Raw genomic sequence first — 26,686 nt, 5'->3', positions numbered from 1 at the left:
CATAAACTGTCACCGAGGATTTATTGGTTAGCTTCAATGGTGTATGATCATGAGTATATATGGAGCTCTGATACTGTATGCGTTTCTGTACAAGACCTAGCTAGCTAGCTGGCTGTTTACAAGTGACTTGTGTTTTATCTGCTGACCATTGTGCCTTTATTGTATTATAACAAAGCTTTCAGTGCTTTATAGTCATTACACGACTTACCACAGACAGACATATTATAGTGGTACAGGTACAGACGATCATGTACCACAGACAGACATATTTTATTGTTACAGACGACCATGTACCACAGACAGACATATTATATTGGTACAGACGACCATGTACCACAGACAGACATATTATAGTGGTACAGGTACAGACAACCATGTACCACAGACAGACATATTATATTGGTACAGGTACAGTCGATCATGTACCACAGACAGACATATTATATTAGTACAGGTACAGACGATCATGTACCACAGACAGAGATATTATATTGGTACAGGTACAGACGATCATGTAACACAGACAGACATATTATATTGGTACAGGTACAGTCGATCATGTACCACAGACAGACATATTATATTAGTACAGGTACAGATGATCATGTACCACAGACAGACATATTATATTGGTACAGGTACAGACGATCATGCACCACAGACAGACATATTATATTAGTACAGGTACAGACGATCATGTACCACAGACAGACATGTTATATTGGTACAGGTACAGATGATCATGTACCCCAGACAGACATATTATATTGGAACTGGTACAGACGACCATGTACCACAGACAGACATATTATATTGGTACAGGTACAGACGATCATGTACCACAGTTAGACATTTTATATTGGTACAGGTACAGACGATCATGTACCACAGACAGACATATTATATTGGTACAGGTACAGATGATCATGTACCACAGACAGACATATTATATTGGTACAGACGATCATGTACAACAGACAGACATATTATATTGGAACCGGTACAGACGACCATGTACCACAGACAGACATAATATATAGGTACAGGTACAGACGACTATGTACCACAGACAGACATATTATATTGGTACTGGTACAGACGACCATGTACCACAGACAGACATATTATATTGGTACAGACAATCATGTACCACAGACAGACATATTATATTGGTACTGGTACAGACGACCATGTACCACAGACAGACATAATATATAGGTACAGGTACAGACGACTATGTACCACAGACAGACATATTATATTGGTACAAATACAGACGACCATGTACCACAGACAGACATATTATATTGGTACAGGTACAGAAGATCATGTACCACGGACAAACATATTATATTGGTACAAATACAGACGACCATGTACCACAGACAGACATATTATATTGGTACAGGTACAGACGATCATGTACATTATATGGGTACCGGTACAGACGGTCATGTACCACAGACAAACATATTATAGTGGTACAGGTACAGAGGATTATGTACAAATTGTATTGGCATCTTATAGTTGAGCATGTACCGCGGAGAATAATAAATTGGTGCAATGGATTTTTTACCGGGGACCTAGACTGGACATCAGTCAACGAAAATCACTTATTTTTTCTTATATTGACTTTAGCAAGTACTCCTAACCAAAGTTACATGATCAACACATTAGACCTGCTCAATTCCATACAAGTATAAACAAATAATCGTATAGGATGAAGGATATCTGTCTACCACAGACCATATATTCCTGACCAGTCACGGTGTAGTTTTAAGACACTGCACACTGGTACATGGTAACTTCTATATCTGACAGCTCTTGGTTAAAAATAATCCAAGGGCATTTTGATTACCATCAGATTGGGTCCCCAATGTCCGGACATATAAAGGACACTGTGTTTGAGTTAATGAGCAAGAACAATTTAGTGTGAGCACTAACTATAGGGGGTGGTTACAAGTTGACACCGTCTGGGATATTCTGGAAAATTTATGTGCAGCGAACAGCAAAGCGACAGCTCTGTGACAGCCAAAAGGCTTGTTTGTAATTGGCCTGATTAACTTAAAATTCTCAATGTCCTTTAGCATATTTTAGTGCATAACCTTGACTCCGCTCGTTCCTCATTTCAGTGTATGCTGATGACCTTAAGCTTGATCTAACAGAACTCGAACTTGCTTAACTCATTCACTCCTACATATTTAAGTTGGACTTGCTCATGTCTTTGATTTGGTAAGGTTCAAATGTGACTTCAGGGGTGGATTGGTTAAGTAATTCATTTATTAGTAACGTATCTATATTGTGAAGCAATTCCTTTTTTAACGCTAAATTTTAGGGTTTTCGAAGAATCACTTATAAAACATATAGGAACACGATTTTGTTGAAATTTGTGTGAATTTATAGAATAACTCTATCAATGTCTCTTAAACTCATTCACCCCTGCAGACACATTTGAACTCTTCAAAATCAATGGATGGAATGATTCATTATGAAATTTCAGGGGTGAATGAGTTAATACTAAACACATCTGAACCCTAGTTATACATTACAAGAACTGTTAACATATATATATGTATACCTTATATTCAACTGGCATAGCAATATCTTAATCTGCTTTTACTTGTAACAGCATTTTAGGAATAAAGGTGCCCAGGAAATGAACAAACTAAATACCCCTCAAAAGATATAATGATATTTTACATAACAGTGACTCAAAGGAAAGTGTTCTACAAAGTGACTTAATGATATTTATTTAAAACCTTTAGCTAGTGGCTAAATAGTGAAGAAATGATGACAGGGCTGTAGCTGTAGGATGTCCACCATAGCGGCTATAAAACGTACCTTAGCAGGCACTCGACTAGAAAACACAGAAACAGTATTACAACAGCCATTTTCATCTATAACTGATCCCACATAAAAATCCTATCAAAAATCCATTTTCGACTACAAGGAGATATTTAAATCTGCTGAAATGAATAATTTGGTCATGGATCAGTCAGTCCCAGTTCTGTTGACACTGGTGTTATATTAGCCACTGCTAAGTTTGACAAACAACAAAACAGTTGTTAAGTGAAGAGGGTAACAATTTGAAGGCCAAGGGTTGGGTATGAAAGGGAGACAACTCAGTAAAATACAGGAAATGCAAATTTCTGACTGCCTTCACTTATATACCTGATAAGGAGAACACACTTTATAGTAGCCTGCTTTTGTTATAATGTTCCCCAATATTTTTTCTCATCTATATATATTCCACCATAATACACACACTTGTTGATTATATTTTTCATACCTATATAAATGCCATCCTCGATACTCCAGGGGTTACGCTCACTTTCGCTGACTTTCGCTCTCTGCACCTCTGAAATATGTCATATAGCAAAATTGAAGGCTCAGTGTGTACTAGCTTGTTGATCAGACAGGAAATCTGCTTTGATCCTTTAATGTACATTAATAATCTGTCGGTTATGCAACCGTAAAATGAACTGGCTTTGAAGTTGGGTGTCGCTCTTATGTAATTTCCAAAGGACAGGTATTAGTTTAGCGATTGATCAGGTTCTTTTACCCGAGACCAATTAAATAGCTAGCCGCGTGCCTTCAGTTTTGCAGTGACATATTCCAGGGATGAAATGAGTGTAACCCCTGGAGTATTGAGGATGTATAAATGCATATATGTAATATATAGATACAATTGTATGTATAAAAAAGTTCTGGAAATAAAAATGTTATTTCCTTTAAAGTTGTATATTACATCCATTTTAATACCTGCAGGTTCTCATATATATATATGTGTGTGTGTGTGTGTGTGTGTGTGTCAGCATGTGGTTCAAATCTCTCACACGTCGATGAGCTGTGCAACTAATTATGGAAGTGAAATTTCAATCAAATGTGCACTGATATCAGAAAGTCAACTGTTTTATTGGTATACAAAGTGATAAACTCGACCTGTTGGAACTGGTTATATAATTAACCAGGATTTTAGTAGATACACTGGCCTAGATACTGAAGTGGGCTGTAGTACAGACTTACAGACTAGGTGACCTCAGCTCCTCCCTATCAGCTGATCACAACCTGATCCCTGTGTTTATAGAAGTCAGCAGGAACCAAAATCTATAGAAACCGTTCCCATCATCAAAGTTCTGACATTTTAAAACATTTACTGTTAATGTATGTTGTATGTGTGAGTGTTTTGGGGGGGGGGGGGGGGGGGGGGGCTGATATACAACACCCAAGAAAATGACATTGAGAAAGTTTAACTCATTCACCCCTGAAATTCATTATGAACTATTCCAACCTTTGAATTGGAAGAGTTCAAATGTGTCTTCAGGGGTGAATGAGTTAATGCCTGTCTTATGAAGGAACATATAAATATAGTATGGCTTGTCCGATTTGTCCATCCTAATTCTTTCTAAATCACCTAACCCATACCATAATAAACAAATGTTATGGGAAGGATATCCAGGTGATGTTGATTCACATGTCACAGGCATCAAATTTGTTATGACTTCTCCTTTAAAAAGAATGGCCTAGATCTTCAGTCCTGGTATATGGCTTGTAGCTAATATGTAATTAATAGTCTGGAGTGCTACACATTTGTGAAAGAATTGACTGCGCATGTTAAAGGACTGAGGGCTCAAATTTGTTACTGCAGGTCTACCAGAACCAATTACTTAAAGAGCCAAGTTCTCTGTGAACTGTTTTGCTATGATGACCTGTGCAAGTACGATTCAATAAAGATGTACTGTGTAGTAAAGGAAAAAGAGGTCTGCAAAATTAATTTCTTTCTTCATTATTACAATATGTACCTACATTTTTCTCTCTTTGATATCCATGTTACCAAGCACTAAATATGTAAAATTGTTTGGTCATGTCTTGTCCATAAAATATTTGATAGATTTAGGTCTATAATAAAGATACATCACATAGACCCACTGTCAATGGTTTCTAATGTTCCAAGTTCAAAGACCGATTCCTTTGACCTAATCCTTCCTGTTTACAAAATGTAATGGAGAAAGGCAGAAAACTGTCCATTCTGTGAGAGAATGAACTGATCGAGGCCCGTAGGAAATACATGGAGTATATGTATTATGGAGGAAATTGTGATCTTGTAGACTGTCTATATGGAGAGAGATACAGTGCCCCAGGTTCCCTCCATATTAACACTGTCGTAGATGGATTCCATTGTCTGGTTATACTGACTGCCAATGAAACCTGTGCCCTGTAGTGCTTCTTGATTATACTGACTAATGAAGAAGTGCAGGCGCAGCTGATGCTGAACAGATGGTCCAGTTCTGAGTGTTTCAGTCTAATTTCATGGCGACTAATAGGAAAACTTAAAGGAGACAAAAGTAAAAAGATGTTGGGGGGAGATAGCGGTGTTCACTGGGGCGGGTAGAGGCCCATGTGTGCTGTACTGTGTCAGACTCTGTATCAGCATGGGAGTGGACAAGGCGGGCAATGCTAGCTGGGTAACTATGTAGATACAACTTAGTTTTTGTCACCATATATAATGCACATATTGTCATGTGTGTTAGCTGGTGCATGTGCAACTGTAGTGTTACAGAAACATTATAAAGGTAGATCAGTTTCAGTATATACACACTTATTCTTGGCAGATTTTCCCGGAGCTATGCTTCAACCTACTGTTCATGTGTCATCTATGCTCTTAATATAGAAATATACATAATGTATTTAACTTATAATCATCAGTTAAATACATGGTAGTGAAAATGATATGAAAAGTATGCACATCCTTACCAATGACAAATGTCTTGCTGGAGTTTTATTTTTAATTGTAAGCCATTTAGGTTCACTAGCTTGTTTCATAAATGGGGAATTAAATGGGCTAAAGTGACTCTTTAACATTGAAAATAATCTTTCTGGTTGGTTTACAGTAATTAATACAGCGTTTGAATTGATACTCTTGTGTCTGCTGTCACTGGCTGATCACCTGGTACAGAGTGTCTGAGCTGATGTGATGGACAGGCATGTTGTCCATTGCAGCATCAGTTTTGGATGATCCCCTCCCCGCCATCTTTTTCATAAGTGGGGACATCAGTGTTACCATTCTTTCTACAAAAGTTGTCAATCACTATAGCAACTTTTTGCTGATACATTTTGATTTTTTTACGTAAAATTTGTACATGATCAAGGATGAAACAAATGAGTTTAAATTTGTATTTCAGGAAGCAAAGGTCAGTGTCACTGTTACTATTTATAGAAATGTGGCAAAAAATGGCACATGTTATTTGCATGGAAACTAGGGCATTCATGTCTAACAGACATTTTTAGCCCAACATCATCTGATGGTGGGCTATTCAAATCACCCTGCATCCGTGGTCCGTGGTCCGTCCGTTGTCCGTCTTCCGTCCGGAAACAATTCTTTGTTATCGCTATTTCTGAAGAAGTACCGGAGGGATCTTTCTCAAATTTTATATGCATGTTCCCCTTGGTCCTTAGCTGTGCAGGGCAACTTTTGAGACTGATCGGATAAACAACATGGCCGACAGGCAGCCGTCTTGGATTTTGATAGTGAAAGTTTGTTATCGCTATTTCTCAAGAAGTACCAGAGGGATCTTTCCCAAATTTTATATGTAGGTTCCCCTTGGTCCTTAGCTGTGCAGGGCAACTTTTGAGACTGATCGGATAAACAACATGGCCGACAGGCAGCCATCTTGGATTTTGATAGTGAAAGTTTGTTATCGCTATTTCTCAAGAAGTACCAGAGGGATCTTTCTCAAATTTTATATGTAGGTTCCCCTTGGTCCTTAGCTGTGCAGGGCAACTTTTGAGATTGATCGGATAAACAACATGGCCGACAGGTAGCCATCTTGGATTTTGATAGTGTGGGTTTGTTACCGCTATTTCTCCGGAAGAACTAGAGGGATCTTTCTTAAATTTTATATGTAGGTTCCCCTTGGTCCTAGCTGTGCAGGGCAATTTTAGAGACTGATCGGATAAACAACATGGCCGACAGGCAGCCATCTTGGATTTTGATAGTGAAAGTTTGTTATCGCTATTTCTCGGGAAGTACGGGAGGGATCTTTCTCAAATTTTAAATGTAGGTTCCCCTTGATCCCTCGTTGTGTATGTTATATTTTGAGACTGATCATAAAAACAAAATGGATTAAAAGAAGAACTAAACAGATCTTTCTCATATTGCAATGATCGATTCTATTTCTTTCACATTAAGTACTGTACTAGTAAATATGTGAAATGACAAACTCACTTTGAAGGTTGGCTTTCATACACATCAGTATTAAGTTTAGATCAAAAGTTACCTCAAGGTGCATTTACTGTTAACATGACTCGATCAAACAGATTAGAGGAAAGAAGAGAAAAGATCGAACTGACAAAGAACTAATGAAGATGGTACAAAGGTGGATGCCAAGATCCCTCTGGGATCTCTTGTCTAGTTCTATATTTTTATTTTCAGGAAAATCAATGTCATTTATGTCCTACAGACATGACCTACGTTATACAATCACTGAACAAGTCATTGGATGCCTACTATATTGTGTATTTCAGGACACAGACCTTCAGCAGAAAATTGACCATGAGGTTAAGATGCGAGAGGGGACAGCCAAGCTGTTGGCTGCGACCAAACACCCCGCCCAGATGTTGGAAGCCTCCCGAAATCTTCTAACGTCCAACACTCGCATCATCGCGTACATGACCGAGCTCCAGAAACGAAAGACGGCGGAGGTCCTCGGCAAAAACCTGTACGTGTAAACCGTCAGTTTATAGTGTCCTTTCAGTTCTATCGTCAGGTATTCTTTATCAACAAATGGACCTGAACGTGTGTCTGAGAAGTATCATTAATTTGGATAAATTGCATTGTGAGGCGATGAGATCTGTATAGCTAGTTGTCACACAAAGCATGCCAGTTTATGACCAGTTTATCTGAAAATCTTGTAAAAATCTGATCACGTCTGAGACAAGTAATTACCACATCCCATATTTGGGATGCTGTACATGTACAATGCTTGATGCTTGTTTAAGTCTGAATAGAAATGCAAATGCACTTTAAAGAATTTTGTTTTTAAAGAAATACAGCAGCTTTTTAAACGTACATTTTTCACCCTAAGTTGATTTTTAAATTGAACAGATTTAAACTGTAAGAATCTTAATTCCTTTAACTATATCGTAGCTATATGTACATTTCTTAGTTTGATTTGATTACTAGACAGTGAAGTTTAAATGGTGATATTTTAAAAGTACAATTTCACAGATACCAGTTGCAATTTTACTTATATGAGCTAGGAAAATAGTTATGAAAACAAATTTCATGCTGAAATAAATCCCTCCCTCCATACAATCTATTACAATTTCTGAGGATCCCTAGAACACCCATAGCCAGCAATGACCAGACATTGGCAGGTCTATGTAATCAGGTCATATTAACACAAAGTACAGTAATTCATTAACGACTTAATAACCATTATCATTGAAGTTTCTCAAACATCTGTGTATTTATAGTGAGCCAACAGCTTTGTTCCCAACAGAAGAAAGTAATAATCTGACAGACTTTAATTAAACATATTGAGGTAGTCATTGTCTAAAGTTTATTGTTTCTATGTTGCTTTTACGTTGATTGTAGCTGTGCTGTTGTCGTTTTAATTATGATCAGGTGAATTGATATTGTAATGTTTTTATTATCAGGTCTATGGACGGTAACCAGGTCCCGTGTAAGGCCAATCTTTGTGTGTCGGGTACGTATCATCATGTTAACATGATAACCTCACGATAATTATATCTTCTGTGTGTCCATATGTATGTCATCTTCGCTATCAAACCTCATGTTAATGATATCTTTTATGTGTCAGATAGAGCTGTGAGGAAGTGTCCATTATAAACAGGTGTCTTTAAAAGGAGATTTAAATCTGAATACAGTTTATATAAAAACAGGAAATCAAATAGGGAAATCCCTTTTTACTCACTGCAAGGTATAAGGGTACCTACAATCTTCACAATACTAAGAAAAAGCTGAGGCAACCTCACAATACTAAGAAAAAGCTGAGGCAACCTCACAATACTAAGAAAAAGCTGAGGCAACCTCAAAAAAAGATGAAAGACATTCTTAACCCGCCCAAAAATATAAACAGGGGAAACAAATCGCTCCGTGGTTTCCTGCACTGCATGCGGGACCTGTTATGTAGCCTCCTTCATGGCTGTCCGCGACAACCGCAGGAACAGGGCACTGGTACCAAAAACATACTTCTTTGATCACACAGTAAACAGATTCTAGTGTTGAGAAGAAAATAAAGGGAAACAAAGCGCATGCATCAGAAGTAAAATGTGTGATACAGAATTCTCCACTCCAGAGAGCATTGTCGGTTACATATTCAGGCCCTGCAGCTATGTGGTTCTTATGATCACATATACTGCTAATCAATGGAGCTCTGATTAACACAGATCAATCTCACAGTAAATAAACCGTCTCCCGCAGACTCCTGAAATCAGCTACATATATTAGCCATCAAATGGCCGTATCTGTTCCTTATCAGCTAGAGTGCCACAAATTACAAAAACCTACAGTATGTAACATGTCTGCCATGTCCGTGATGTCCGTGTGTGACAAGGGTACACCATATTTAATTGCTCCATAAACCTTTTCCTGTTCCGGATTTATTCAAAAGAAGGGAAGTGAAACTAAAACAGCAGTACATATTGGACAGCTTTCTGCTGCTGAGGCTGATCATGCCACTACTGGCTTGTCCACATCTCCATAGGGGGATTTGTTTGATAGCAGCCAACACAGCACAATTACGTAATAAAATACAAGCAATCAACTCCTGATTCAGCTGCTGGGCTTGGCATAGAGATAAAACCATGTACATATCCTAGTTTATTTTCAATCATTATTTATCTAGTTTAATAGGGAATAAGAGAACATGTAAAAAATTGAATCATGGCATGGTCTTTTCTGATGCAATTGTTGGTCGCTAGAATGGCCGTATACTGGCTACCCTCCAGGAATTGTTGTCTTATCTGATAAATGTTTAGTGATGATCAACATTGTCGATATCCTGTTCATAGATATCCGAATTCCTTTGATGTGGAAGGATACAGATCACTTCAAGAACAAGGGAGGTAAGTATGAATAAGCGTCTATTTTTATCTAGATCAATAGAAAACCATGTATTGTAACACATAATTATCAGTCTGTTATGTAGAAAATCAGGAATTGATTTCTCACGAAAGCCCATGTAGGAAAATGTCAAAGACATCGAAGATTATCACATACTAGGAAATGTATTCTTGTTAATTTCTGTTTCTTAGACTGTCCTTGGGCAACATCTGGCTGGATCAGAGTTTTTCCTGATATAATAAAGAAAGTAGGTTTCAGTCCTCACCAGTAGTGGAGGGTGCATTTTTACAACTCATTCTTTACCTTGTAACTCAGTTTGTATTGAATTCCTATGCTTGAAACTTGATTGTCTGATCATGGTTAAATATACAGAATTTTTTCCTTACAGATTATCGGCGTTTTGCAGTATTTTGTTTGGTGAGGATTGGGACGGATTTGTATGACACGTCGCTCATCAGTAACGTGGACAGGAGTATGACTGACCTCACCTTTGATAATGTCATCAGTTTGTGAGTATTTTATGATGTCATCAGTTTAAGAGCACATCTTTTTTTCAGCTGTCAGTGTAATTACGATTTTTGCATGGATCATGCATAATAACCTTTAGAAGGTGATTCATTTTTCTGCAAAAGGAAAAATCTTATTTAGTCTGCTCACCTGTTACAAAAACCCTCAGCTTTGGCTGAGAATATTCAAATTATCCTTAATCAAATGGTAAATTAATGAAATTTCAGTAAGCCACTGCTGAAGAATTTGTTATTCTATGCGATACATAAATACTTAAACATGGTATCTTTTATATTTGTTAATGTTTATATTGGTCCAGTAATAACAGTTTGTAAAAAAGGGGTTGATACACTCGTTAGGAAAGACATCTTCTTCGATGCTTTTTTTCACCTTTTCTTGTTAGTTTGCAATTTTTGATGTGCTCTGCAATAAAACTGTAATGCGTTAAAAAAACCCATCAAATCATTCAGATCATGAGAAATTCATTTTACAGTGATTTTGCAACAGATAATATTAAAAGGTCAATATAATTGAAATCCTATCTAAATACTTAAAAAACCATTATGTAACAGTTTAAAGACTCGACATTCCTTTAAATATTATATCCTTAACTTTCTTTATTCTCTAGGTGTATAGCGATGTAAAAATAATGAAACTGAAATATTCTATTACACAACATCTAAAGGATTTTTTCTGATACTAGGGTTAAAGTTCATATCACACTATTTGATTGATAATCTCACAAGTATTGTGATAAACACTATATAGGCGGATACAGTGTGTACATGTGGTGTCCGTATATAGTTGAAGCGGATTCTGTCCGCTCAGCAGAACGTTTAGGAACTGATCATCATGTAGAAAGTGTCCTTGTCAATGGGAGGGTGGATAGGATTAGCCTGATTTGCATTTCTATGAATTGACACAGGAAATGGATTGGTTGCCTATGGAAATGGAATTCAATGTACATTCACTCCGAATAAAAATATTCTTGGGAATTTTTCAGTTAGTTGTTATCAATATCAGATTTGCGAGAGATATATTAAGGCATGACACGCCTGGGAATTAGTTTCTGGTACTGTAGGTGGGGCAGGAAATCATTTTACAAAGAGCTTATACCGGTATATCTCATCAGTGTGACTTCATACACATATAAATACAAGGGTTTTATAAATTGAAAGTTAAAAGTTTTTGCATCACTTGCCATGTGTGTAATGGTTTTGCCGTAAATCATGCAAATTACACAAGGTTTTATGATAAAACTGAAAGATTAAGTACATGTACTACACATTCTAAATCGTTCTTATTACATGTTTGATGAGATTTATCCAGGGATTTTTGAGAATATTGTACACTGTTTATTTAGAAAAAGTTGTCCTTATTTGCTATATTGATTTCCCCCCAACTCTTATCTTAAGCTTGCTCAAGTCTACTGATTTATGTGCAATTAAAAGTGGCGTTGTGTAGCTTTTGTTTACACTGTAAGTGTTGAGGGCCATTCTGGGCAGGAAATAGAACACAGAGTCTTAAAATGCCTGAAATAAATGTCAGCTATTCTTTCTTCCGCTTGTCAGTATTTAAAGCGTAAGAGCTGTGAATTAGGCCCCAGATGTCACATTTAAACCTAACAGGCTTCAGTTGTAGTCAAACTGATACATCCACGTCAGAGAGACTGCTTATTGGGTGCAAAGCCGACAGATGAATTTTATTATTACAAAATGTAGTAACTGACCTAGAAAACACAGTGAAAATCTATATTACAAGGATTCATTTAGATTGAACAAGTTTAGGAATTTCACATGTTTTTCTTCACATTTAAAGATTTTAAGGCTATATATTTAATTATAATTCATATGTAGTATTGAAACAGTTATAATAAAGTCCTATTCCTGTTTTCATCACTTTTGTTTCTGCAGACACATGTTCTTGAGATCGGTGTGGTGGCTAATTTGTATACATCAGATCAGGGTTCTAATGTTTATAAACATTTACCTGGTATAATCTGGGCAGTCTTTTGATCACTATAATTCTGTCGGATAAGTCGGTTCACATAGGCCGTGGTGCTTAAAATGTATACACTGGTTATACTTAGCGATATTAAAAGATGCTGCCTTGGATGGGGGTCACTGGCTAGGTCAAAGGTCAAGGTCACTGTGACAAATAAACTGTATAAATTCCAGAAATATATTTGAGAACATTTGAGCATGATTAACTAGCATAACTGGGCTGGTGACTGTTGAAGAACAAATAACTCCTGATAATTATAATTGATTAGAGTGTCCATTGAGGTACTAGCAGTTAGGAAGTACTAGTTCCAATCTCTGTCTATCCTCTTGTCCTTCATCCTGTCTCAAGAACTATTTTTATGAGTAAGGGGTACCTAAACCTTAATTGTAAAGGGTGTTATATTTAGTGCAGAAGACCAAGAGGTAAAGGAGAGAAGTGACCGGTGGAATTAGGCCATGTGACCACTGGTCACTCAGTTTTGAAGAAGTTAAGATGTCGAGCATTTAAATCCCAATAAATACTTCCCCATTATATTTTCTCTGTAGAGTAACACAAAAAATACACTGGTTTTTTTGAGGGATAGCAGACCCCACAGTTGTTCTAAAGTTAAGGTTTCTGGTAGGTAGTATACCAGATGTATGATAGGACGGCTTGTCCTGGTCGGGCACCAATACTGATGACTAAACAGCATATGGTTCTCGTTAAATTGAGGGGGGGGGGGGGCTGTGTATTAATGATGAAATTCAATTTGAATATATGGGTCTGAAATGAGTTAATTAATTCTAACACATTTCTCCAAAGTTAATTGGTTTGAGATAATTTAATTAAACTATAGGAGTACACACTTAATTGCATAAGGGGGCATAACCCTTACAGGAAACTTATAGTAATTTTGGTAAGCAAAAATATGAATATTGTTGACATGAAAAGTTTTATTTTCTGATGTATTTAAGAGAGACTTTTGCACATACATGTAGAAGTGGTTTTTAACAACATTGATTACTTCAGTTTATCACTTCAGTTGGTCAGACCCTATCATATTATCCTACAGTCAGTTTATCACTCCAGTTGGTCAGACCCTATCATATTATCCTACAGTCAGTTTATCACCTCAGTTGGTCAGACCCTATCATATTATCCTGCAGTCAGTTTATCACCTCAGTTGGTCAGACCCTATCATATTATCCTGCAGTCAGTTTATCACCTCAGTTGGTCAGACCCTATCATATTATCCTACAGTCAGTTTATCACTCCAGTTGGTCAGAACCTATCATATTATCCTGCAGTTACAATGCTATTGGGGTGCTGTGTACATGTGTCTGGAACTTGAATCATGAAACATGTTGAGACTTATGCCAAAATTTGAATGTTGTTTTATTAATGTAGCAGTATTTTATCAAAAGGTTGCTGTATACAAGGAAATTTTCACCCTGTCAGCGTTTCACCTTTTCCCGGTAAAATCCATATTTACCTAGTTTTAATGTTGGATGTAACGATAAATTTGCCATCATCTTCGGGGGACGAAAAAGTCGAAAATTAAACAGCAGCGAAAATGTTCCAGTATGCAGTATTCAATATACATTTGTACATATATCTCCACACATTGCAATCATGTTGTCTTACAAGAAGTCGCAACAATTTCAGATTTATTTTATCAACAATAGAAATTTGCACATTTTCATCAGTATAACTACAGGTTCTTGATGATTTAGAACAAGAAGGCCAAACATCATGTTTTATTAAGACAGTAGAAGTATGTATATATTTTTATCCCTTTCAGTGAAAATGTTCCCCACAACTTTGAGTGTAAGTTAGAAGTGTACTGTCACAAACTTCACGAGGACCTCACCATAGCCAGTACACCAAAGAAACTCCGCAAAAAAATCAACGATATTTCTGGATCGGTCGGGCGAAGTGTTGGCAAGCGATTGTCAGGACTGGTACGTCAATCTTTAAAAATTTCATATATTTCATACCTCAACATTTGGGTTTTTTTTATCCCTTTTCCCTGAATGTACCATATATGAATGAATCCATATAAAAAATCATGTTTAATGAAAGGGACCTCATGTCTGGAATATTGATAGACAAATGTTGTGTGCTGATATTTTTTGACCTTGTTGTCTTTTGTAATCAATTACCTTAGTGTTGAATTTACCCCTTAAATGATGATAACACGAGAAATTCTCTAGTTTAAACGTATTCTTTGTATCCATTCTAAGTTTGTGTAACCATTCCATTCCAGAACGACGCCGACATAATAGGAAACATGGTGCTGTAAGTACTCAACACTGTTAATCATAAAGACATTCATCAGTTTTAAATATGTAAATCTGAAAGATTAAGCTTGTCATTGAAATATTTGAACATCGGAAGTGTAAAATAAGACATTAGATTTCAAGCTGCAAAAAAAAATGTTTTTAGGTTTTTAATCTTTGGGAGATTTTGATGTAGACGGTAATTATAATGGCTGTTCACTAGCTTTGAGTGCTGGATCTTGTATATAATGAGACTGAAATGTACTGGTCACCATCAGGCCAATATGAGCCTGCACAGAAAGTTTAGGTATAACAACTTGCTGTTGTGTCTGTCACAGAGGGCCAAGGTTTGAGTTGGTGGCAGAAGGAACGATGGAACTTAAGGATGTGGACGATTCTGTGAGGACATTTGATCTCCAGCTTGTATCAACAAATCAGGCTTCAGGTAAAATCTTATACTCTCTAAAACCTTTGAGGAGAGCACTGTAATGGAAGGGCACAACTCTGGAATTGGTCATGTATACAAAGAGAGGGCTTAATGGAAGGGGCACAACTCTGGAATTGGTCATGCCCAAATACTGTATACGAATAGAGGGCTTAATGGAAGGGACATAACTCTAGAATTGGTCACATATACAAAAAGAGGGCTTAATGGAAGGGGCACAACTCTGGAATTGGTCATGTACAAATACAGTACAGAAGTAATTGTCATTTTAGTTAACAGAAAGGCCTGAACAGATGTGTATTGGAAAACATTCACATGAAATGGTTCTTGCTGTTATTGGAATATAACAACATTTTTGATTGGTAGATTTGTCTGAGGACTGTACAAACCAAATGTAAATATTTGTCATTTAAGTTGAAAGGGCATTACAAAATTAAAACTTCAACTGTTAAATTTTCAATTGTTGCTCTCATTCCTTATTACTTAAGAACATGGTTTTACTAAGCATAACATCTTCTGAATACTTCTGAAGTTGAACTGCTATGTAATAATTGATACAGCACAAAATCCATGCATTTCCCGGTATGGTTGGTTCAAAGTTAAATTAAACACCGCATTAATGAATGTCAGTACTTTGTCAGCTGGTTGTGCTCCCCAAAAAGATCACTTTAATTTAAAGATGAGGTCAAAACAGATTTTGACAAAAAAACATTTAGGTTTTATTTGCAGTATGAAAGAAGTTGTAAACCTTTGGTATATAAGTAACCATGTACAGTTTGTACCACTGGAAAGCTTACAGCCTGTCTGAATGGGATGATCAAGTGTCTCATAACACAGCAAGATTACTTCAAAATAGCTTACGTTTAATATGCTATGCATGTAGTTTAATTCATTATCAGGAATGTATATCAGTTTTACTTCTAATTACCAAAACTCAGGGAGAAGCCATCTTTCTAAAAAATATTTATGCTAAACAGAGGTTATTCATGGGATATAAATTAAGGAAAAGTAGCCTACTTTCTGATTTTTTTTTATTTGAATTGACCATTTCAGACTCTGGATGTGAGATTCCCTTGTTCGGACACTACTGTTGTCGACTAGCAGCTCAGCCCGAGTGTCTCATGACACCCGAGGTGACCGGCTACCTCAACATCCAGGTAAGATGGATAAATAGCTCTTACTAGTGTTTAACCCAGTTAACAGGCCCGCCCTCCACATTAAACAAGCTGGATAGTTGGTCGTCAGGTGACCAATATGTTCGAATTCAAGACAGGCAAATAACAAATCAAGCAAAGCCGGTAACAGTATCTAGACCCAGACCGCCTCATTCTATTTTTAGAAAAGCAAACAACAGATCAAGTGTAATCAGTAACAATATCCCTGTACACAACAGGAAGCCTTGCTCTTGTAGTTTTAAAAGAAAAATAGTTTGTCATATTTGATTTTACATGCTTTAGAGCACAATTTGTTTTCTCCATTAACAAGAAAGTTTATAAATTGAGCTGAAATTGATAGATTTGTAGTTATGATTGAAACATGCTGATTGTTTTCTCTGTGTTTGTTTCACCAGGAGGATGATGATCTAGCCAAGTGGAGGCGGTATTGGTGTATTCTTAAAAATCTCCAGCTGTCCTGCTGGCTGTCTCCTAGCGACACAGAGGTCACTGACCCCCAGGTCACAGTACCTGTCACAAAGGTAGGTCAAGGTCACAGCATCAGTCAACTCATTGATTATTATTTCTTATATGATAATATACAACATTGTATAGCTTATATATTCAGAATGAAGAGAATTAGGTGAGCAACATGCACAGAGAGCTATATATGCCTAGCAACTCAACTTCACTGACAATTTGTTACTGACAACATATGTTTTGGTTGGTCGGGTGGCGTAGTGGATAGTGCACTTGTCTTTCAACAAGGCAGCCGGGGTTCAGTTCCCCGATCACACATGTTAAAGTATGGGGTCGCACGCCCGACCACTTATGTTTTCTCTGGGTACTCTGGTTTCCACCCACATAAAAATCCCCTGCGCCCTCACATTAGGACCAACAAGAGTGATTAATATAAATTGAAATAATTTATTTCATGATTGTTGTAAATTAAATCAAGTTGACATTGTATTATGTTTTACCCAGAGTAGAATATATTGTTATTGATCCCCATTATATTACAGAATACTCAGATAAGTGATGCCGACCCCAGAACGAGTGAGCGGTCGCACACATTCCACATCAAGACCGTCCAGCGACGAGGGACCTTCCAGCACACTCTAGCAGCTGACTCCGCTGAGGACCTCAGTAAATGGTGGGACGGACTACAGCAGCATCTGTTAGACCAAGGTAGGTAACTCCGTCAACCAAGGGACAAAACTGTAAGGTGGAAATTTGGGATGTACATCTGGTGTCAGGTGGGACTTCTGTTGGATTTGCCGAGAGTTCACACTGTGAGAGTACTAATCTGTTTATGTATGACTACTATATCATCCTCAATACTCCAGGGGTCAGCTCACTTTTACTCTTTGCAACCCTGGAATATGCCATAGCAAAAGTGAAGGCATGGGGCTTGCTATTTGATTGGTCTCAGGTAAAATAATACCTGACCAATCCCTAGGCTGCTACTAGTTTGAAGACTACAGGGGTGCAAGAAATGTTTTTTAAAGTACATTAAAGGATCAAACTAGTCTTCTCTTTCATCCACAAGGTGGCGCACACTGAGCCTTTCGATTTTGTCATGACATGTTTCAGCAGTGCAGAGAGCAAAAGAGAACCTAAGCCTGGGAGTATAGAAGATGGACTAATACATATTTTACTGATTTAGTATCCTGAAATGTTCAATTATGTATGCGTTTATAAACCCATCGTCTGTTTTGTAGCGTTCTGGAAGCATGCCTGTGAACATGTGATGCCACTGAAGAGGACTTCCCCGAGAAAGAAGCCTGCCTTCCTAAGGAAAGGCTCCTTATATGAAGACACGCCTATTGAAGGTAGGCTCCTACTGTATTGTAGTAAGCTATAACATCTCACATCTTCTTTTTCTTGAACCTGGATTTAACATCAAGTTTCAGTTTCATGGACCATTTCGTAATATTATCATTTCCTGTGATTGGACTAAAAGCCAACTCTCTCTTCAATTCTTTGAGTTTTCAAGTAAAAATTGATGTATCTGTGGAGAAGTCATTTACCGTATTAAGCCGAAGTGTTATAAACTGGAAGCCAGAATATTTTACAAAATTGTATATCACATATTATTAGGATTCAGATAAACCAATGCTAAATGCTATTTATTTATGAGAAATTATAGTTAGAGAATGTTTAAAAACTCTTTTTACCATCATCACAATAATTTTTTGAATTCTGAAAATATTTTAGATGTGTGAACATTTTCTTTTATCTTTTTACAGAAACTACTCCAGCAAAGACAACTCATGTCATAAGGGACCTGGGGATGGAAGAAGATCAGCTCAGCAAAATGTTACACACACTCATGGGAGAGGCCAAACAAATAAGGGGAGATGACTCTAGAAAATCATCGTCGGCTAGTGTGAGCTAGCTGTTACTGAACTGCATCATCATTTAAACATTATCAAAAGTGCTATAAGACTTGAGTGATGTGAAAATCTAGAATTCCAGAATCGTAACTCTGGTTTAGAAAAGGTTGAAACAGTTCACCGTAAGCCTTTAGCCTCGGGGAAAATGCACATTACCTGTAAAAGTGTTCACATTGAAATGGCTCAATCAGACATTTAATTCAATGAACCGGATAACATTTATATGAAAAAACATTGACCCTGCTGGATGAAGTGGGATTCAGACTATGGAAACAAGTTAAACAACTAACATTCTTAAGTGATCCTTTGCGGACCAACAACAGGTACTGGTACCGTACACTATACATGAAACCTCCCCACCCCGGGGAACAAGACCACAGGTACTGGTACCGTACGCTATACATGAAACCTCCCAACCCCGGGGAATGAGTTGACATGTTCTTCCACACCACGTGTACATGTAGTTAGACCCCACACTCTGTGTTGTGTGCTGATGTATCGTTGTTAGCTAGTCAGGACGGCCGAGAGATTGTACTGTTATATGTAGAAGTGACATATCCATCATTTCCCACCCTCAAGCAGCATTGTAAGTGTCTTACATGTTATAGTTATATAGATGACAAGCATTTTAAATCACAAGCTTTAAAACATTTCAGGCATTCTAAATTGAATATAATTTTCAGCCAATTTTATCTATGGCTGAATAAATAATGTTTTGAGTAAATATGATGTTGTTATATCTAAGGGCCTATTAAACCATGAAATATAGTTTTATTAGGTTCTCTAGAAATTCCTTTTTGTCCGAAAGTGACTATTTTATAAAGCTTTTTTTTTATTTATATTTTTTTTTAACAAAACAAGTTTTTATGAAGGCTGTCTGAAGGAAAACATCAGGTAATTAAATGTTGATACTTGTGGATAACAAGATCTGAGATACAAAGTAGCATTGATTGCTGATTGCTGGATTAAAACTAACAGCAGACAGTTAGCTGATTTTGATTTCTCAAGAGAATGATGCCTGATATGGGAGGAATGTTGGAATAACTCGTTTTGAAATGTAGCCTTTTCATCCTAATATGTTATTTTTGTTAAAAAAGTGGAATATTTATCAACATGCACATGTGCTTCTGCAGCTTACAATAAAATATCACTTTTGTTACTGAAAGCCAACTCTGTCACTCTCAACTAAAACTTTTGGTGTACTTTTTATTTGGAGAATAGCATGGGTAATCTCCCCTTGTATTGGCATTGTTAAAATCTTGACTGAATGTCAAAGTTTCAAAACACTCATACAATAATATATGTCAAAAAGCTTGTTTAATTGACAATAATGTATGTCAAATAGCTTGTTTAATTGACACGGTCAGTTAATTGAAACTGCGTGTCAGACAAAAATAAAACTAAGTTCTAGGAAAGCTGTCATTGTGTGTTATTATCATACGGAGAGATAACATTGTTATCTAGTGCTGACAGAGCCGGATGTATTTATTTACTTTTACCAGATTTTATGTTTATCATTGTTTTTTGATATTTTGTGATGACAGTGGAGTTCTGTGTTTTATTCTTGCATCAGCTGTACATTGTCAGGTCTCAACAATAAGGGTACCCTGATAGTCTGAGACTAGTGAAGTCTCCAGCTGGCCTACTTCAGGGCTAGACAATAAGGGTATCCTGATAGTCTGAGATTAGTGAAGTCTCCAGCTGGCCTACTTCAGGGCTAGACAATAAGGGTACCCTGATAGTCTGAGACAAGTGAAGTCTCCAGCTGGTCTACTTCAGGGCTAGACAATAAGGGTAGCCAATAGTCTGAGACTAGTGAAATCTCCAGCTGCTTGACTCTAATGGTTCCAAAACAGCTAGCCTGATTGACTTGTCAAAATTTGATGTTATGTTAAATAATGTTGAGTTTGTGGAATTTGCACATAAGAAAATTTGAAACTTCTAGCCTGACTGACTAGCGGTTTTTCAATCTATTTCGTAGCCCTACATTGAGTATTGGAATAAAAGGGGGAAGTTATGTCTCATCTGTACTACCTCTCATCTCAAACAGTGAAGGCAACTTAAGTGTTTCCATATATTTGACATAATGATATATGGAAGCAAACAATTTTTCGTTTAACAGAGAGAACAAATATTTGGCAAAATACAACTTAACAGGAGTGAGCTGTGTTTATATTTATAGCATTGATGAGCATGATAGGGTCCCGGTTGCAGATGTGAGTTAGTGGTAGTGTAACATTACACAAAGCTGCTAACAAAACACGTCTATGATGTCCGGCCCCATTCAGGGTTGTACTCTAGAACACTCGAGACCTGGAATTTATCTATTTCCTTCTTTAGGACAGAAATGCGGACAATAGAGAGGACCAATAATGTCTATTGGAATAGGATTTTTGCAAAAAATATATAAAGCATTTTAAATTCAGTATGTATAAATAGATTAAACAATCAATGTCATTTTACATTAATTTATATTCTGCATATTAATCAGGCCATTTCAAAAACCTACTGTTCATAAAAGTTTCAATAACCATGATCATGGTTGAATGAATATTTAATTTAAGCACAGTGACTACAAAAAATATCTCATAAATGTAGAAATCATTTCCCATTGACATTGACCAAATTACGAAATGTTGTTTCATTATCAATTGGGGAGTCTTAGGATAGAGCAAAGCAGAGGCCTGCAGTGGTCAACAGGCTTTGTCCCAAGTCTAGGATCTAGTGAAGCAGAGGCCTGCTGTGGTCAACAGGCTTTGTCCCAAGTCTAGGATCTGGTGAAGCAGAGGCCTGCACGGCATGTAATCATGATCAACAGGCTTTGTCTCACAGAAACAAACAGAACAGTTCATTCTAATACACGTCAGTTTTTCCATTTAGCTTTTTTTTTATTTATGTAATTGTTTTAATTGCCAGGTACTACAGTTCAGTAACGGTTATTATAATTGTCTTCCGTCATTTTATCTTGATCATTTTTTTACCTGGGTTTATTTTATACATTTGATTTACAAAGCAATATGGGACCATTTCATGTTTAATATAGAAATGGCAAGAAGCTGTGTTGTGTCAGTAATAGTAGACATGATTAAGTCATAAACAATCCAACAAACTCATCATTTATGTCAACAAAGTCGGGTGGTCTTATATATCAAATGACCTGAACTATATTGGTATTTTAGCGTGACTGCAAAGCTTTATTTTGAAAGACTGGTGTTTTGTATGTACACGTGTGATCATGTGAAAATAATATGTATATGTGATCATGTGAAAATAGTATGTATATGTGACATGTGAAAATAGTATGTATATGTGATCATGTGAAAATAATATGTATATGTGACCTGTGAAAATAGTATGTATATGTGACATATGAAAATAGTATGTATATGTGACCTGTGAATGTGTGTTTGTGAATGAATGTTTACTTTCAACCCTCTGTCTCTAATTTCCTATCTTATTTTCTTCTGATATCATTTCTTTTCTTTTATAATGTATACATATGTAAGAGTTGAACCCAACCAATGAACAAAACATAGATTTTGTGAAAAACCTATTTAACATGACATATTATATACAGGCATTAAAATCTGTGGTGTGAAATGTACCACTGATGTTTGATTCACAGTCGTTATCCAGCCCATAGCGCTGTACCTCACTTTCTGACAAATTTCAGGAGCCGACCCAACTAATCACTGTATGGTTCACCTGTTTAAACACACCTACAAGAGTACAGTTCAACAAATGTATCTCTTTATATAGCCTGTGTCTGAAGAAAAAATCTGATTGCTGTTTAATAGTCCGTGTATCATTAAAGATGTGATTTATAAGCTGTACTATCAATAGATGGGACAACTGGAGCTGTTGTACCTCATTATGGTAGGTTCAGTACCTAATTTAAAATAACTAGTGTTATGTACGTTTATAAATCCACGGGTTTTCAATTACAAAGGCAATCTTGAAGCAATATACATTTTGCTCTGTGTACATATCTCCGGTAAAATTGATTTGAAATTTTTGTCCAGGTCTGTTGATATGAGTATATATAACGGCGACAAGGCGTCACCACTATCTTTAAAGATAAACTTCTCTAGATAATGGCATTGGTAAAGAGATACCATTTGTTGTGCGCGGTTTCCAGGTAACACAGTATTGTGGGCGATGTGTATATTTTGGGAATTGATCGCGATATTAAGCTTGCATACCTTGATATTTTTGCCAATTTTGTCCTATTTTACCATGATATTTTGATCTCCATTTTCATTTAGTTGTCAGAACATGAAGCAGATGTATACAATAGCTGATTTCATATGAATCTTTGCACAAACTTTATTTATGTGACTGAAAAACAAGTTCATTTTCGGACCATGGTGACGTATACACCTTGTTGGATAACCATGTCATCCTCATTAAAACAGCAAATTGTGAAAATACTGTTTTGTTGTTTTTCCATATGTATGTATTTTCGTACAAGAAGCATGCTCCCATTGACTATCACAAGTCGCTCTCAGTGAACCTTTGACCTTGTGAGTATTTTTTTTATAGGCGACACATTTGAATCCATGAAGTTTCACGATATCTTAGAGGATAGAAACGTGTTATGCATAACATACCTGTAATTCCGAATATACCCGCCTACCAAGTTACAGCACAAACGTTAAACTATTCAAGAGGTCCAACCAAATATTGAATGAGTTAACCTTTGGGTAACAGACTTGTGCTGCACGCGACACACCATATTGTCATACATAATATAACCGGGTATTCTTGTAGTAGTAACATTTAAGGCACAAATAACGAAATACAATTTCTGTTGCAACGGAGGAATTCACAATTATTTTCTAAACGGCGCCACCTACCTTTTCTCTTTGAAATATCGGCCAGTGTTGTTGGATTTTTTGTTGATTGACGATGTAACGTGGTTTTACCTTCACCATCAGAGAGTCAACTGTTCGTAAGACCACGTTCCATATCTGGATACAGTTTCGCGTGTTTCATTACACATTTCAGATCAATGGGGTATTGTATTCTTAAAGAATACCCTGCCGAATTTAATTTCATAACCGTATGTGGCAACTGGCGGATATTTTTGACTTTTTTTTAAAATCACTTCTTCTGGGGACCGTGGAGAAAACAAAACTGACCTACTGCCCCGTTGCAATACTTTCGAGCTCTTTCAACTGATCACATTAACAGGCACAATCAAAGTTTCCAAGTCTGCTTCTATGAAAGACGTCAAATGATCTTTAAATATGCTCTTTTCCTCTCCAAGACACCCATGGATGGCTCGTTGACAGAACAATTTGACCAGGATGGAGTCTCGTGCTGCCTCACCTAATAAATTGCATTTCGGTGACATGACCATTACTATTGTAAGGACGTACCACTCTGAACATATAAAAGTGCCAGAGAACAAAGAACTAAGACCTTGTCGGCCGCTCTTTCGATCAAATATGTCGATTCTTTCTCCGAATAATTGTTAACAAGTCTGATAGTTCGCCCATCAACTGATTACTTCTGAAATTGAGCGCAGATTGTTTTATTTTGTTTTGTACGTTTGTTACAGCAATGTTGGGAAGATTGAAATGCATATGCAGTCAGTCTTCCTTTGTTGACATGAAGAACGATTAGCATGCGATTGGTTTACAGTGTATTTAGACGTTTTATGTTTACATGTGTATATATAATTTCATGACTCCAGAATGATGATTATACATGCGTATCAAAGTAATTATGTTAATTTTACAGAACACTAAGTAAATGTATATTATGATGGTGATGTTAAATCTGTCTTTTAGTTGTTAAATCTATAATATTACAGAAATGTAGATACTAAAATGTCATTGGTTAAGTGTATCCGCGACAGAGCTAGATTTTATGTGGCATACAGTTTGAGCTGTCGTGGTGAAGCTCTAAATTATTTCTGATACCTAAATAAGGGTTAAGAAAGTCCATGTTTAATGAGTAACTAAACACTCACTACGTGTAACACTTATACCATGTTCGAATGATCTGTATTAATAGATTTGATTAAAAAAGATTCAATAAATCAAAGCTTTGGACTAAGTTATAAAAAGTTGTGTCAGCTTTACCATATATGACAATAAATTTTGAATCTGTGATGTTTCATGATTATTAAATGGGATTAAAAATGGTCACCTATATACAGCATTATCAAAACCATCTAACATTCAATTGTATAACTAATGAGATAGAATGTTTCGAAGAAAAAACTTCTGAACACGTTAAGTGTGATAAATGTTTGCCTGAATGACTGGCTGTAACATACCGACGGATAGATACTGTTACCAATGGCTGTTTCAGTTTTAATTATTAATAGACGTAAAATATGACGCCAGGTTGTTAATCAAAATTTTCAAACGAACTTTCATACTTGTAATTTGATATTATTAAATGTCGCTGAACTTGGAGACCAAACCCAGAGCGTGAATATAGTAACAATGGTTCATTATCGATAACATCTCCCTTGAGTCTGTAGGTACGAACAAAGGATCAGGCGGTGCTTTTCTCATAATTATAAGTCTATGTAACGAACAGGTTACTTACATTAAAACGTACTATAAAGGACTGGTTACATTGAACTGAAAGCTAGCAGTATGATATTTCAGCGTTGAATTTGACATAAGACATGAATTTTATCTACCCAGGTATTTCATCTTCACAGATATAGGTAGTGATATAAACGTGATGTCACCCTGTAGCAATGTTAGAAACTAACAAAGGAAGTCGGTCAGAGCACTGTTACACCTCCAGCAATACGAATGATATCGCCAATACTTGATGAAAGTTGTTTCGAACACTTCAGAGAAGGGTTTAAATCAGTTTGGTGACAACAGTTTTGGACACTAAAGACTAGGGTGTAGTTTTCTTCCGTGACAGTAGTTTTAACCGACTTAGGGAAAAGATGTAGTCCTTTTTAGAGATAGCCGTTTTGACCGTTGTAGACTAGGATGTAGCGCTGTTCAGTGACAGTTACTTCAGAAAAGGATGTAGGACTGTTTGGTAACAATAGCGTATGGCACTTTTAATATATATATATATAAACTCTATTTATTTTACAACAATTGTGAAACATTTTCTAACTTCATCAACCAGTGTTGGCCCAGATGGAAGCGCGCAGAAGTTCTTTAGCATGAAGGTCTGTCCGGTGACAGTGGTTCCGGCCACAATGGATTAAGATGTAGGCCTGTTTTAAAACACTTGTTTTGGTTATTCTCTATTAAATGGTATGGTCTCTTCATGTTAAATCCGACTTCAGATAAAAAATATAAAAAAAATCGTAGTTGTCTTAAAGCAATAATTAAATATGTTCGCTATTGCCTGCTAAAAGTCATTATATATTTATCTATATTGGATCTTTGTGATGCGCTGTTAGGTAATGTATACTGCTTTCAATCGATCTCATACACATGAAAACTTCATTGAAATGAATATTCGTTGGAAGATTTAAATTTTGTTGTGGACGGGTAATCACGCATGACTTTTGATGGATTTTGTTCTCTAATTGAAATAGCATACATGGATATTCTGATTTGATTTTGAGATAACTGACTTTTCCATTTATAAATTGAAGTCAATAGGGATATGTTAAAGTGAATATCTTATTAATGACAATATAGACTATATAATGTATGTATTATGGTAGCTCAATCAGATTTTGTTTTCGAGTCCATTGTAATTTCTTGTAGAAATGACTGTTAGTTGGAGGATAACATGTAAATTCCATTCATCCGTGACGTACATTGATATATGATTATTTACATTTTTGGAATGGCTAATCCCTGTTTTTATTGCAGGATTGTTAATGCCGTGTCTCC

The 26,686-nt window shown here is 36.5% G+C and overlaps 1 protein-coding gene across 6 annotated transcripts in view; it reads left to right on the top strand.

Moving 5' to 3' along the window:
* LOC110455358 (rhotekin-like) overlaps window positions 1-21,419 on the top strand; it is a 40,935-nt gene extending 19,516 nt beyond the window's left edge. For all 6 annotated transcript variants that reach the window (XM_021505442.1, XM_021505447.1, XM_021505446.1 and 3 more), the window contains 12 exons: window positions 7,525-7,718; window positions 8,659-8,708; window positions 10,036-10,089; window positions 10,476-10,596; window positions 14,379-14,538; window positions 14,844-14,875; window positions 15,195-15,301; window positions 16,355-16,458; window positions 16,872-16,997; window positions 17,478-17,643; window positions 18,177-18,287; window positions 18,705-21,419. In XM_021505442.1, coding sequence (XP_021361117.1) covers window positions 7,525-7,718; window positions 8,659-8,708; window positions 10,036-10,089; window positions 10,476-10,596; window positions 14,379-14,538; window positions 14,844-14,875; window positions 15,195-15,301; window positions 16,355-16,458; window positions 16,872-16,997; window positions 17,478-17,643; window positions 18,177-18,287; window positions 18,705-18,853 — 1,374 coding nt within the window. In that variant the 3' untranslated portion in view covers window positions 18,854-21,419. The remainder of the gene's footprint in view (window positions 1-7,524; window positions 7,719-8,658; window positions 8,709-10,035; window positions 10,090-10,475; window positions 10,597-14,378; window positions 14,539-14,843; window positions 14,876-15,194; window positions 15,302-16,354; window positions 16,459-16,871; window positions 16,998-17,477; window positions 17,644-18,176; window positions 18,288-18,704) is intronic.
* The last annotated feature ends 5,267 nt before the right edge of the window (window positions 21,420-26,686 follow it).

Source organism: Mizuhopecten yessoensis, unplaced genomic scaffold (assembly GCF_002113885.1).
Source record: "Mizuhopecten yessoensis strain PY_sf001 unplaced genomic scaffold, ASM211388v2 scaffold8213, whole genome shotgun sequence".
Lineage (NCBI taxonomy): Eukaryota > Metazoa > Mollusca > Bivalvia > Pectinida > Pectinidae > Mizuhopecten > Mizuhopecten yessoensis.
Note: the sequence above shows the minus strand (reverse complement) of the source record. Positions and strands in the feature narration are given on the sequence as shown.